The sequence below is a fragment of the Sebastes fasciatus genome, chromosome 10 (genome assembly GCF_043250625.1).
Source record: "Sebastes fasciatus isolate fSebFas1 chromosome 10, fSebFas1.pri, whole genome shotgun sequence".
NCBI classification, from domain to species: domain Eukaryota; kingdom Metazoa; phylum Chordata; class Actinopteri; order Perciformes; family Sebastidae; genus Sebastes; species Sebastes fasciatus.
In genome coordinates this window covers 29357522-29370755 of record NC_133804.1, presented here as the reverse complement: position 1 = coordinate 29370755, position 13234 = coordinate 29357522, and the positions used below count along the sequence as shown (strand labels likewise).

The 13234-nt window shown below is 38.7% G+C and overlaps 1 protein-coding gene and 1 long non-coding RNA gene across 2 annotated transcripts in view; one reads left to right on the top strand and one right to left on the bottom strand.

The window, feature by feature from the left end:
* Nucleotides 1–13234, top strand: part of LOC141775704 (uncharacterized) — a 102461-nt gene that overhangs the window by 30381 nt on the left and 58846 nt on the right. The window lies entirely within an intron of this gene.
* The window catches only part of gfra4b (GDNF family receptor alpha 4b), a 60637-nt gene that overhangs the window by 14176 nt on the left and 33227 nt on the right, over nucleotides 1–13234 (bottom strand). Inside the window, exons 2-3 of the mRNA XM_074649301.1 lie at nucleotides 1059–1334; nucleotides 580–660 (exon numbers count right to left, since the gene is read on the bottom strand). Coding sequence (XP_074505402.1) covers nucleotides 580–660; nucleotides 1059–1334 — 357 coding nt within the window. The remainder of the gene's footprint in view (nucleotides 1–579; nucleotides 661–1058; nucleotides 1335–13234) is intronic.

Sequence of the window (13234 nt, the reverse complement as noted above, 5' to 3'; positions counted from 1 at the left end):
GTGTTAAAACGAATTTGCGTTAATGCATTATTATTTTGTTTACTTTGACAGCCCTAGTTTTACGTGCTTAATAAACATAACTGTTTCTTAAACCTTTTACATGATAAACATGTAAAAACAGCATATCTAGTTTATGCTGTTGTCATTTAATGCTGGGTTTGTCATTTTTTATATCTACAAGATTTAATCTTCTTTTCAGAGTTTGGGCTTATTTTAATCACTTCTATGAGATTGCATTGTTATATGAGCCTGAGGCTGCAAGAAACAATGCAAGATTTGGGGATATTCTATTATCACTATAGAAAAATGCCTGAATTAGTATTCAGTGACAGTCGTGAAAAATGAATAAGGATGCCATCCAGCAACCTGAAGACAACAATATCATCCTGGATGCTGGTGTTCAGATGAATGGTAATACTTGTGTAACTGTGTCTTAAGAACAGAAGGGACCTCTATTTGCCTCGGGCACGCTTCCAGGGGAAATTTAGTCGAGTCATGTATTCGTGCTAGAACAAAACATCTTGAAAGGGTAAAATTGTATAAAATAAGGTGAAACTTAATGAAGGTCAGTGAACTTGCCAGCTGTAATAGAGGCCAAGCGGACGTAGTCGTAATCCCTGTGCACCGTCTCGTAGGGATAACTCTCCACCAGGTTGAGTCCTGAAAGAAGAACAAACATTGGTTTTACAACATGTAAGTATGTGTTGCTTGTAAGTTTCACTTTCACTTTTACAATGTAGTAGGCGTAGTAGGCCCCTAATGACCCACATCTATGGTGCTTATAGACTGATAACGGCTATTTAATGGCCTGATAACAGTCAAATCGGGTGCATTTAAACTATATGAAACAAAAATTATCTCATGTTATTTTCTGATTTAGCCACTGAGACTCAGTCAACTAAATCATAATTTATACATAGATAAAAGTGCCTATTATTCATTTGTCGTCTGTATTATTTTTAACGACCGGTGGTTCTACTGAACGAGAATAAATCAAAGTTCTGATTTAAAGAAAATGCAAGTTTTTTTTTAGCAGCTGCTATCCAGTAAAGACTGACCATGTATGATGGACTGATGAAGGCTCCAGTAGATGCTCAGGCAGTTCTTCTCCTTCTTCATGCCCCGTTTACACTGGCAGCCATGTAAGGGGCTGGACAGCAGGGCGGACACTGCGTTGGCACACTGGCTCCTGGCCCCGGGACCCAGCTTCACGCTGCCATTGCCCGCCACACACTGACGCAAAGTCCGCAGACGTGGACTACAAGTCTCGTCACTGGAGCAAGAGTCTCCGGCCACCAAGCAGTCTCTGCCGGCCAGTATAACCTCTAACAGAGCTGTGTGAGAGGGAGAATCAGAGCACAGCACAGAGCAGAAAGATGAGGAGGATTGGAGATGGCAGTTGGAGGCGTAAAATGAAAATAAAGGAGAACCCAGCTGAACTCAGACACAAATGTCAGGAATAAGAAAGGAAGAGAGCAGGAAAGAAAAGAACATTTTTGAGGGACAAAAATGTGAACCGTTGTAAGGGGATAATGAGCATTATGTTAAATCAACTGGGTGGCTTATTGTGTAAGTCTGATAATGTGAGAATGCACAGGTGAGATTCTTTTCAATGTGTGTTGTCATTACAGCACTCCTTTCACAACAACCAGGGAAATTTTAATGATGTAGCTGATGCGTCTCATCGCTCTGTTGCTTCAAAACTTGAGATGAATTATGCATCTTATGTTTGGTGAAACTCTTGAGTCAGCATGAAAAGATATTGTGTGTGATGGACTGTTTTCAGTCCACTATTGTCAGGATGAGGGACAATCAAGAAAGATTTACTCTATAGTTTGATTGCTAGGTCGCTACCACGGCGTTGTCCGGTCTGGGTGTTGTCTGTGTTTTCATCTTAGAAATTTAACCCTTTCAGTTCATGAAAGTTAATAGTAACATTTTGGTCGCCTAAAAATGTCTTATTCAGCGTTCAGTTGTACTTAGCTCCATCCTCTTGTGTCACTTCTGGTTGCAAAAAAAAAGATAGCGGTGGCCAAAATACCGAACTCGAGGCTGCCTTGAAACAGTAGTCCATAAACCAATGGTGATGTCACGTTGACTACGTCCACTTCTTACATACAGTGTACGGTCCAAACTCCAGATTAAGATAATCTCTACAACTACTGAATAGATTGTCATTAAATTTAGACATCCACGGTCCCCAGAGGATGAATCCTGATGACTTTGGCGATCCCCTGACTTTTTAATCTAGTGCCACCATGAAGTTGAAATTTGTGGTTTTTCATCAGGTCAAAGTTGTAATGTGTCCAACACTTTGGTTTATTACCAAATAATGTAACGGCAAAACTAACTACATTTCCATCAGCCTCAACTGTACTTTGTGTTTAGTGCTAATTAGCAAAAATAGCATGCTAAACTAAGATGGTGATAAATTGATAAATGGCTGCATTTATATAGCGATTTATCCAAAGAGCTTTACAATTTGCCTCTCATTAAACCATTCCCACACACCCTTCAAAGCCTTTCAAATTCATACCAGATATTTTACAACTGGAGGAGAAGAAAGTGACTCTTGATGGTTGAAAGCTTGGGGTATGAATGAATGAATGAATGAATGAATGAATGAATTCAGTCTTCTCTCTTTGTATCCAAAAAGAGACTATTGTATAAAGCAGTTCAGCTTTTTTGTCTGTGGTACATTATTTCTTCCACACACATTTAACATTTCTCTTCTTATCAAGATTTCTTTAATCTAAACTCTATGAAAATCTCAGTATCTTTACCCGTGACCTCAAATTGATAATAACTTGGCTCGAGTTCATCAAATCCATTATCTTACAACTGGATCTGCAGGCTGAATTAGTTGAGCTATTGTTACTAACTTCTCTCACAGTTTAAGTTTTTCAGAGTTTAACTTATGAAACCTTGTATTTTTCTAATGCATGCTGAATATGTGCGTATTAAGCAGTAACTGTGTGAAAGATCTTGAGTGGCAGACTTAATACAAATGCTAAACCACGCTCTCGCTGATTCACTGCCTCACCTTGTCCTGAGCGGCTTTGACTCCCTTCACTTCTGCTGTAAGTCTATTCAGCGAGCCAGAGAACTTGAATAATAGGTGCGTGTCATGTACAGAATATACAGAGTACATGAACAAGTGAAAGAACTGTAGATATTCATCTGTTGCTGTGGTTGAGAAGCCCATGCAGCACCATGTCCGTTCATTGAACTCCAACTCAGTGCGCCAACATAACAGCTGGTGAGATGGGAGCTGCTGTTGGTTTTCTTTTGCATCGCTGGGCTCGAATGGCAGGATAAATACTTTGGGTAAACATGTGGGATGAAGAAAAAAAGTGAAGTCGTGTCTACACTAGCAGTACTGGTAGTTGTAGAAATGGAAATGCATTGTGATGACTGCATTATATGATGTTATGGTTCTTTGTTGTTATACCTTACAAACAGCTGACATATTAATTCAAATGTAATAAACTGCTGTGGTTTTTATATCCTGCTGTGTATCTTGAGATTGAGTTGAGTCGTAATTGTTCAAAGGAAATGTTTATTTGAGCGAACGGAGCTCTACATACTCACAGAGACGGGGGTTTGCATCCTGAGTCCCATCTGTGTTTTAGGCAACAACAACACTTTGGTTAAGGTTAAGGAAAGATTGTGATTTTGGTTAATTGTTGATGAGCACATTGGGCCTCATGCAAGAACCGCTCGTACAAACAGATTCATTCATGAGCGGCTTGTACGAGTGATTTAAGAGAATATTCTCTTATTTTGAATTTTCTTTGGTATGAGCACAATTTACGAGTGGACCAGATACCTGTACGAAGCAGAATTTGGGGTTATAGCGAGCTAACTTCAGGGTTAACCCTGGGTTTTCTGTCCGACAACGGTCACTTCTTACCGGGGTAGATGGCCATGGGAACTGATGCTGAACAGCTAACCTGCTCCGGAGCACGTTATGTTCGAGATAAGAGATCAACTCCTATAAAAGCACCGCTTACTACTGACCAATCAAAGCTCAGTGCGCAGATTGTATGATAATATTACACACATACGAAGAAGTTACAGTCATAATCCAAGCTAAAAGCAACACAGTTTAAACTGACAAATGCAGGAAGGACAGCTGGATTTATGCCGTGGGTGTTTACCACTTTGAATTATGTTTATATATTTATTTATTTTACCCTCTCCCAAGTCCGTTTCACTCCATCGAAGTCAGGGACGCAGCTGAAAGAAGGCTGAAATAGTCATACACACTTCTACAACAGCAAAGGACATAATGTGTAGGCTATTCATTCGCTCTATTCTCCGATATAAATTACACTTCATAATTATGTTGACATTATCCTGTGTGACTCTACAATTCAAATTATAATATATATTGAATATTGTATATAATAAGGTCAATGGGAAGTGTAACCAGGCGCGTCAGGCTGGCTTCTTTTGGATGTGCGTCAGGCTCTTTTGGAAGAGAGCGTGTCATTACGCGGGTCATTTGCGCTGTTATCTAAAGTTAGGAGCGTTTGCTGCATCTGACGTGGCACACTCGTATGAGCCCACAGTATGGCAAGAAGTAAGAGAAAGTTAAGACGGAATGCGAAAATGTTCTTGCAAGAGTACCATTGTTTCTTGTGATCTCAGCCACTGCTGACTTTTGCTGTATTGAACCAGACCTTGAAGTGGTCTGATGGATGAATAAAAACATCTCTATTGCAACCTGTTGGGAACCAGGCCTGTACAGTACACACAGTAATATGCAGCAATAGGAGCTCTTACAAAAACATAATTATACCCGTCAAGATGTTGACCCCAGGTGTATGTAGACAATTAGCAGTGTAACATTCATGGGAGATGTTTCTGTCATAGAGCTCATAAGCCACATAAAATACAGACCCTCGCTGGAGTTAATTGCGGTGGAGGTGGTGAATTTTTAAAAAGAGCTGCCACTCTTCTTTTGAGTCTTTCTTCTCTTGCACTCTGCAGTTTTTTTAAATTATACTGTCGGTGAAAAAAGAGAGAAGAAAGACGTCTTCTTTGTAGCCCTACTCTCCATTAGTGTTTGCTTTACATGACATGTTTACACACACTGTGTGTGTCCAATAGGGCTGTCAATCGATTAAAATATTTAACTGCGATTAATCGCGTGATTGTCCATAGTTAATTGCGATAAATTGCAAATGAATCACACATTTTCATTCAAAATGTACCTTAAAGGGAGATTTGTCAAGTATACAACATGGGAGTGGGCAAATATGCTTGCGTTATGCAAACGTATGTATATATTTATTATTGGGAATCAATGAACGACACAAAACAATGACAGATATTGTTCAGAAACCCTCACAGGTACTGCATTTAGCATAAAAAATATGCTCAAATAATAACATGGCAAGCTCAACAGACAACAACAGCTGTCATTGTGTCAGTGTGCTGACTTGATATGACTTGCCCCCAAACTGCATGTGATTTTCATAAAGTGGGCATGTTTGTAAAGGGGAGACTCATGGGTACCCATAGAACCCATTTTCATTCACATATCTTGAGGTCAGAGGTCAAGGGACACCTCCAAAATGTCCATGCCAGTTTTTCCTCACCAAAATTTAGCATAAGTTTGGAGCATTATTTAGCCTCCTTCTTGACGAGTTAGTATGACATGGATTCCTTAGGTTTTCTAGTTTCATATGATGCCAGTATCTTAACTCTAGCTTTAAAACCCAGCCTGCTGCAACCCAAAAATCGCAAGTTGCGTTAGTGCGTTATCGCGTTAACATTGACAGCCCTGCTGTCCAAAAAAAAGTATCTATTTTTTTACATGTGTTTTCTCAGGTTATTCTAAAAACATATTCCTAAGCATGACCCAAAATAAGCCAAGAGGATCCCACTATTCAAACACTTTAAATTCATTCCACCTGTGTTTTCTCTTGTAATGTCTCTTACCCCATATGCTTGAGTCCAAAAATATTCAATTTCATGCTGCTACTGTTTTGATCTCTAAAACTCACACACGGAAAGAAAGTAATAATCCAACCTATTTTCCGTTTTGTCAACACTGTCCAATCGCTACATGCGCTTTTTAAAGGTGGATCTTTACTCAAACCCCACAGGTGAGTCGAGTCTCACTCACATCAGGATTATTGAAGCTCCCATCCTCTATTCAGCACACGTCAGCTAAGTGCATCCGATACAGACGTGTGGATGCTGGGAAAAAGAAAAAAAAAATCCAACCAACGCCAATGTCCGACCTAGGCCAGATGGTCAGTTGCAAATTCAAGGCAGAGATCCCAGGCCCTTCCTGCTCTGTGTGGCAGTTTGTGCTGCCTGGGCAGAAGCTGGAATAGACACCATACATCATGAATGCAAATGAGCTTCTTGATTTGACATTTCCAATAAGCCCGTCTCAATGTACCAGTGGGTTTAGCCAATTAACCATGTCAGTAATCAATGTGTTCTGAGGCTCAGTTAAGTCCTCAGTTTCCCTGCCACATAAATCACAGGCAGATTAGCTGATCAGTTACCCTTGCGCACCGACTTAATGGTCCACTTCAGGAGAGATAAAAATGGAAAATGAAACTTAATGAAGTCAGCTGGAATGTAACCCTAACTCTACCTACAAAGCAGCGAGGCTGTGGAGGAAAATGATAATGTATTGGTGCACTTAATGAGTATCACCTTTGTTTCAGTGCTCTTTAAGATTTGTAAATTATCTTTATAGTTGGATTAAAGCTAGCAGCCTCACTTTAAAATGAGCAGCCTCCACCATGGTGGCTGCCTAGCAAAGAGTGTTCAGCAACATGACACAAACCTTTGTGTGTTTGGCTTTTTGGCAGCTACTTCTGCATACTTTCAGCTAGAAAACTCAAACTTTCAATGTTGAGATTAGCGGTTGACCGATGGATTTTAAAAGTCAGAGATAATGACGATAGTTTGGAGCGGGAAAAAGACGATAGCCGATTAATTGGCTGATACCCTCCCGATAAAAAATGCACACTGTCGGAAATGAACAATCTTTGACGTTATTACAAACTATATAACTAACTGACATCCAAGCCAAAGTAATAAATACTAAAATAAATAAATCTGGAACCGAACATCAAATTCAAAGTAATACATATCTAAATAAATAAATAATAGTTAGATAAATAAATCTGGGAGTGAACACCACATTCAAAGTAATAAATATTTAAATAAATAAATAGAAAATAAATTAATAAATAAATCTGGAAGTGAACATCAGACTCAAAGTAATAAATATCTAATAAATAAATAAATAATCAAATATAAAAGTCGATAACTGAACATCAAACTAACTGATATATTTTTTTGGAAAAGTGAAAGTGAAGGGTTTCTCACAGTCAGTCGGAGTTTATGACGTGCTTTACTTCTGTGGGCTACTTTTGCAAACGCCGTTTTTAATAAACCAGTTTTTGTGAGAGAATATCCTGAAGTGTGATTTGGTGGATTACATTTTTGGAATATGTTCTATTTATATTTATAATGGGCGATGCTACGTTCCTTGGCGTATGACTGACCTGGATTACCTCTGTTGTGCGTCCCATTACATTGTTGAATATCACTCTAGACCATTAATGTTGCTTATTCCCGGGGTAAGGAATCCTCCTAAAGTGTGCAATTTAATTTAATGGATGGATGGTTACTGGATTATTTGGAAAAGAGAACACCAAATTGGTCAGTAAGTTAAAGTAGCAGTGAATGTTTTCTTTCCCTCCCTGTCTGCCTGTCTTGTACTGTGGACAAAGCTAACTGTCTGTCTGCAATGTAAAAATCAATAAAACAGGAGTAACATTTAGCTGTGATTGTTTTTTGGGGGTTTCTTTTGTAGAAGGTCTTGCTGAGTTCAGCAGTTAATGCCGACATTTCTACCTTCAGTTAATTTTCCTTTTTGCCACTTCTGCTTTCCCAGCTTATCAAGCAATATAAGCAGTAAAAGAAGCTTTAAAGTGGCAGTAGTCAGTATATTTTTGGCATCATTGGGCAAAAATTCCATAATAACCTTTCAGCATATTGTTATTCAAGTGTTCTGAGAGATAACTAGACTTCTGCTCCTCCTCATGGCTCTGTTTTCAGGCTTTAGAAAAATCTAGCCCGTGATGGGAGACTTTGACCAATCACAGGTCATTTCATTGAGAGAGCGTTCCTATTGGCTGTGCTCCAGTCATGTGATTGGAAGTTGGCGTTCCTTCACCAGATTTCACGGCGGCGGCGTCACAAACTTTCTAATTTTACAGCTAAACTGTGCACTACAAGATGATTCTGAAAACATTTGGCTGAGAAATAGGCATTAATGTAACAGAATATTGATTCATATTTGATCAGCGCGGCCTAGTTTGACCGTTTGGTCGGAGTTCGCGAGTGATTGACAGCCGGCTCTCATAGACGGCATCTGGACTCAGATCAGCTCTTACTGCTTGTTTTCCTCCGGTCTGTGAAATCTTGCAGATGCCGTTAGGAGCGACGGAGGACACAGAGGCACATGATTTTTTTTCAGGTTACCCGTTTCATGTTCTACTGTCACGATATAGCGACTGTTTTTATAAAAACTACACTTTTCTAGTTAACGTGTATCCTTCTGAAATAATAACTTGAGCCAAAAGAGATTTTTGAGAGCAGAAAGACATTCAGACTGGTAAATGTGCTCCAGCATTTTAATTCACTCGTCAAAAGTCATTAAAATGTAAAGGGTTAGAAGTGACACACTTTAATAAAAATCCAAGTGAATATTAAATTTGGTCTTATTCTTTATTGATCTCCTGCTGGTCACATTAAGCTCCCGGAGTATAACACTTTGCCTTTGAGAGAAAAGTGAAGTTCATCATACTGTGAAAGTAATGTAGGTCCTTATGTGTCCTTTACACATTGTTGCCTTATCAGCGACAACTTCTAGGAGCTGAACATTTAAGTTTCTGGCATAAGTGAATATAAATTGTTCTACCAATGTCATCTTTGCAGAGACGTAGCCTTTATTTTTCTGGTATAAATTGTTGCTGTCTGATACTCTGCATAAGACAACATCATTTGCTTTTATGGGACAAAATTAGCAATTTCAGACATCAAAGCAGAGTAGATTGAATTTGGCAAAATGAGACTGCAAAATATCCATCTACATTCAAAATAAAGCAATGTCAGCTCCACTCATACTTCGTGACATCAAACAAATAGTGCACCAAGACCTAGAAAAGCACAGTAATTTAACTTCAAAGTATTGAAAAGAGAAGCTTTCACACTTTCATCATAATATGTTAGACATGTGGTAAACGTAACATTTTTTGGTTTCTTAAAAAAAAATAAAAAATCAACTATTTAGTTGATCCTTTTCCAACAGTGGCATTTTCATCTTCGACTAAGAGAAAAAGAACATATTTGCCATTTAAATGATTTACTCAGAACCCAGAACAGTTGTCACATTAGTAAACAATCAGTCAAAGATGCAGACATTAAAGGATTTTGTTGGCAATGAATGGATAACCGGCTGTCTTCAGTCAGAAGAGAACTTTTCTATCGTCCCCGGGACGACGGGACAACATTTGTCTTGAGCCCTGATGTTACCTACGGTACCCGCGGTACTAAAGTAAAATAAGTACCTTCATATTTTCAGAATTTTGGCATTGACTGGGTACCGAAGTATAGGTTGTTGTGACATCCCTACACAGTGACTGCAAATTTGAGAAGTCAGCTGATTGTCTAAATGCCCTGCTCATCTATGACTGCTTGAATCAAGCAGTCATAGATTTAATAGTTTGGATTTCTAGTATGATTCCAGTGGCTAGCTTTAATAGGCCAATATATTACCTTGTGAATCGACATCCTACCGTAAAACTTGGATCAATTCATACACATTTTTTCAGCAAATGATGTTCTTACAAATAATGCTTGTTGATAATTCAATATGATAATTTATCGTCTTTCAATGGAATCATGTTGTAATAAAATCATATATTGAGATATCATGATGCACAAAATGTTGTCTAAATTGATAATAACAAGCACATAACTCAAATTTCTCAGAAAATCTGAAGAATTCTGCTTATGGGAAACTATTGTCTTAATCTAATTACTCTATATTTGCATGTAAACATAGTCAGTGTATAGCTGGAAATGTTTCTTTTTTCTTTATAATTTCAATTGAAACTGTTCTGTTCATTTTGCACTAAAGTTCTTAATATAATGAGAAAATACTTTTCATTTGTCAGTTATTTAATTCACACAGGGGTATACAAAAATAGGCTTTACCATGTGGTTATTTCATATAGACTATTTATTTATTTATTGAATTACCAGAAAACATGGTATATTGTGATATCTATCATTATCGAGATATGAAATGACCTATCGGGAAGATTTTGGACACATCGCCCAGCCCAACTTCCAAATGTTTGTATGAAGTAAATTGCGTTACACAACATTAAGATAGACTTGGACAATGCTCACGCTTTCCAACGCAAGCAAGTTCACAATGGTTGCTGTGAGAAGTTTATATTTACAGCAACTGTAAATAACTTCTTTATAGACTGCACCAAGTGTGTAAAAGGTTGATTATACATATTGACCGTAGGGCTAAATCATGAATTCTGTAACATGACACAAAGAGTTAAACAACACTCCTACTCTTTGCCAACACCTGTACAAGTCCAGTGCCACATTTAAATTATAATCCTTAAGATTTTCATTAAAATAAACCCTTTTTTGATACTATTTATGGTCAAACTATCTATAGTAGATTCACAGGAAACAAGGCATGCACGCATGTAATCACCGTTACTGTTTTTAATTTTATCTGATTGATATTAGCCTCATTGTTTACTGTTCGCTCTCCCACAGCCGTATCAGAGCTGTGTTACTGCTAATTCAAACCAAACACCTCTGACTGCCGCTGCTTTGCAGTAAAACCATTCAACTGGGGGGGGGCTTTTATTGTGAAACAGTCGCAGGGAGCACGATGTTATAGTCACCAAGGTTACTGCTGACTGTGATTGTTCATTAAAAAAATACGTCTTTAAAACGGGACAATGGCCTTTCATAGCATGCAGGGAGTAACAAAACAAGAAGTGACAGCTATTGGAAGTATTTTATTGCAGTGTCACCAAATCGACCAGGACATCTAGAGAGCTAGAGGTACAGATATCATATGAAACTAGAAAACCTAAGGAATCCTTTGGTACCAACCTCGTCATGCTAGCTTGTCGGGAAATAACGCTCCAAAGTTGGGCTAAATTTTGGCGAGGGAAAAACCGGCATGGCCATTTTCAAAGGGGTCCCACGACCTCTGACCTCCAGATATGTGAATGAAAATAGGCTCTATGGGTACCCACGAGTCTCCCCTTTACAGACATGCCCACTTTATGATAATCACATGCAGTTTTGGACATAATACATGCAGATTTTGCATGCATTATAATTGTTATTTTTGCCTATACTAAAATGGTTAATTTAAATATTTCTGCATACTGGAGTCCCTAAACAGTCTTGGAATTACATAAATTGTGTATGACAGTAAAGCTGAGACTCTAATGGATCTAATGAGCCCAATTGTATTCATGTGTGATGATGTTAGTCCCCATAGTATAAAATGACCTGTGGTGACCTCTAGGATAATCACAGCCTCATGAAACTTTTCAACCACAAACTACAGACCTAGATCATTCAGAAGCTGGATGGTTTTCCTAGGTGGATTGACAATAAAGGGGTTTCTCAGCAGTTTCCAGAACAGAAGTGCTCACCATCTAATCGCTGAAAAATACAATTCTTGCAGAAATCTCCAAAGGTCAAAAAAGAAATTGAAACCAAATCACAGCATGGCTTTTTCATGTTGTTCCTAGAGGTCTTGGTGCCTTAATGTGGTATTTCGGAGGGATTATTGATCATTTTTATCAATTGTCGAATGGTAAAAAATTATTACATTTAGCACCAAATCTGTGTAACAAATGATATCAACCCAAAAATGAAAAACTTATGAGGCATAATAGAGCATGGGGATGGTCAGATCATAAAGTTTCTAAACCCTGATACACTTTTACAATTTATTTTAAATAATTAATTAATTAGTTAATTCATGTTTATTTCTGATTTATGACTAGAACAAAATGACACACAGTGCTGAGCTGCATCTCAAATTAATCTTCAGGTTCCCAGCTTTCAGATGATGTACACCCCTTCTATGTGACATCCACTGTTGACCTGCTATCTCCCCCTAAAGACCCCCTGTACCCCCCTAAAAAGGACAAACGGGTCTTTTGTGGGTCTCAGAGGGGTCATTCAAAGGTAAAATTGCATACAGAGAACACCAGAGATTCACATTCACACATATACACAAGAATCCCATGTGATTAAGAGGTCTGTTTAAGCACTGAAAACCTGTATTCCTCTAAGTGACGTCTCACGTCTCTAAGATAGCATCAGGTCCCGAAGAATAGAAACCATTTAGCTCCCCGATAACCATCTCCCCTCCTCCTTCAACACCACCACCTCCGTCTTTAATCGATGCTTTCTCTCCGAGTTTGTGGGAAGCCGAGCCTAAACTCGCCCTGCTCTCCCCGTCTCTAAACATGGACATGCACTACATAAGTGAATAAGTGACATTTAAGTGAATAACAAATATACATAATTTCAGGCAGCACCGAGCATCACCAGGCACTCAACTCCCCAAAAATAAACAATACTGCATATGTCTGCTACTCCGCTGTAATGAATTGATAATAAACCCAATGTCACAGCGTTAACTCCCTCAGCCGCCTCTTGTTAATTATGCTGCATGTGCTTACGTCTCTACCCCTCCAGGCGGTTACATTGACAAATATGCTTATTATTAATCACTCCCCATTACCAGAGGCAGGAGCATGATGTTGCCATGGTGTCACCGTGTATTAACAGGCATTTTCAAACGTACATTTGTCTCTTTCCTGTGTTTTTATTTTTTTCTTGAAATTTATATTCTCACTGTGCAGTTTGAAAAGCCCCCACAAACGTACAAGTTGATCCCGTAATGCAAGGGCTGCTGTGTGAAGGGAAGGGAATTGTAAACAAAAGATTATATCTGAACGCACCGAAGATGGTGGTTGTTATTCATGACTCGAATCGCTGCTGCGAGTGAGCACCCATGTCAGTCTGAGCTGACTAGTAACAGCTAGAGTTTGTATGTGTGAGTGTGTGTGTGTGTGTGTCTGTGTTCTTGGTGTACTAGCCTTTTGAGAACCAGTTTGAGCTTTAG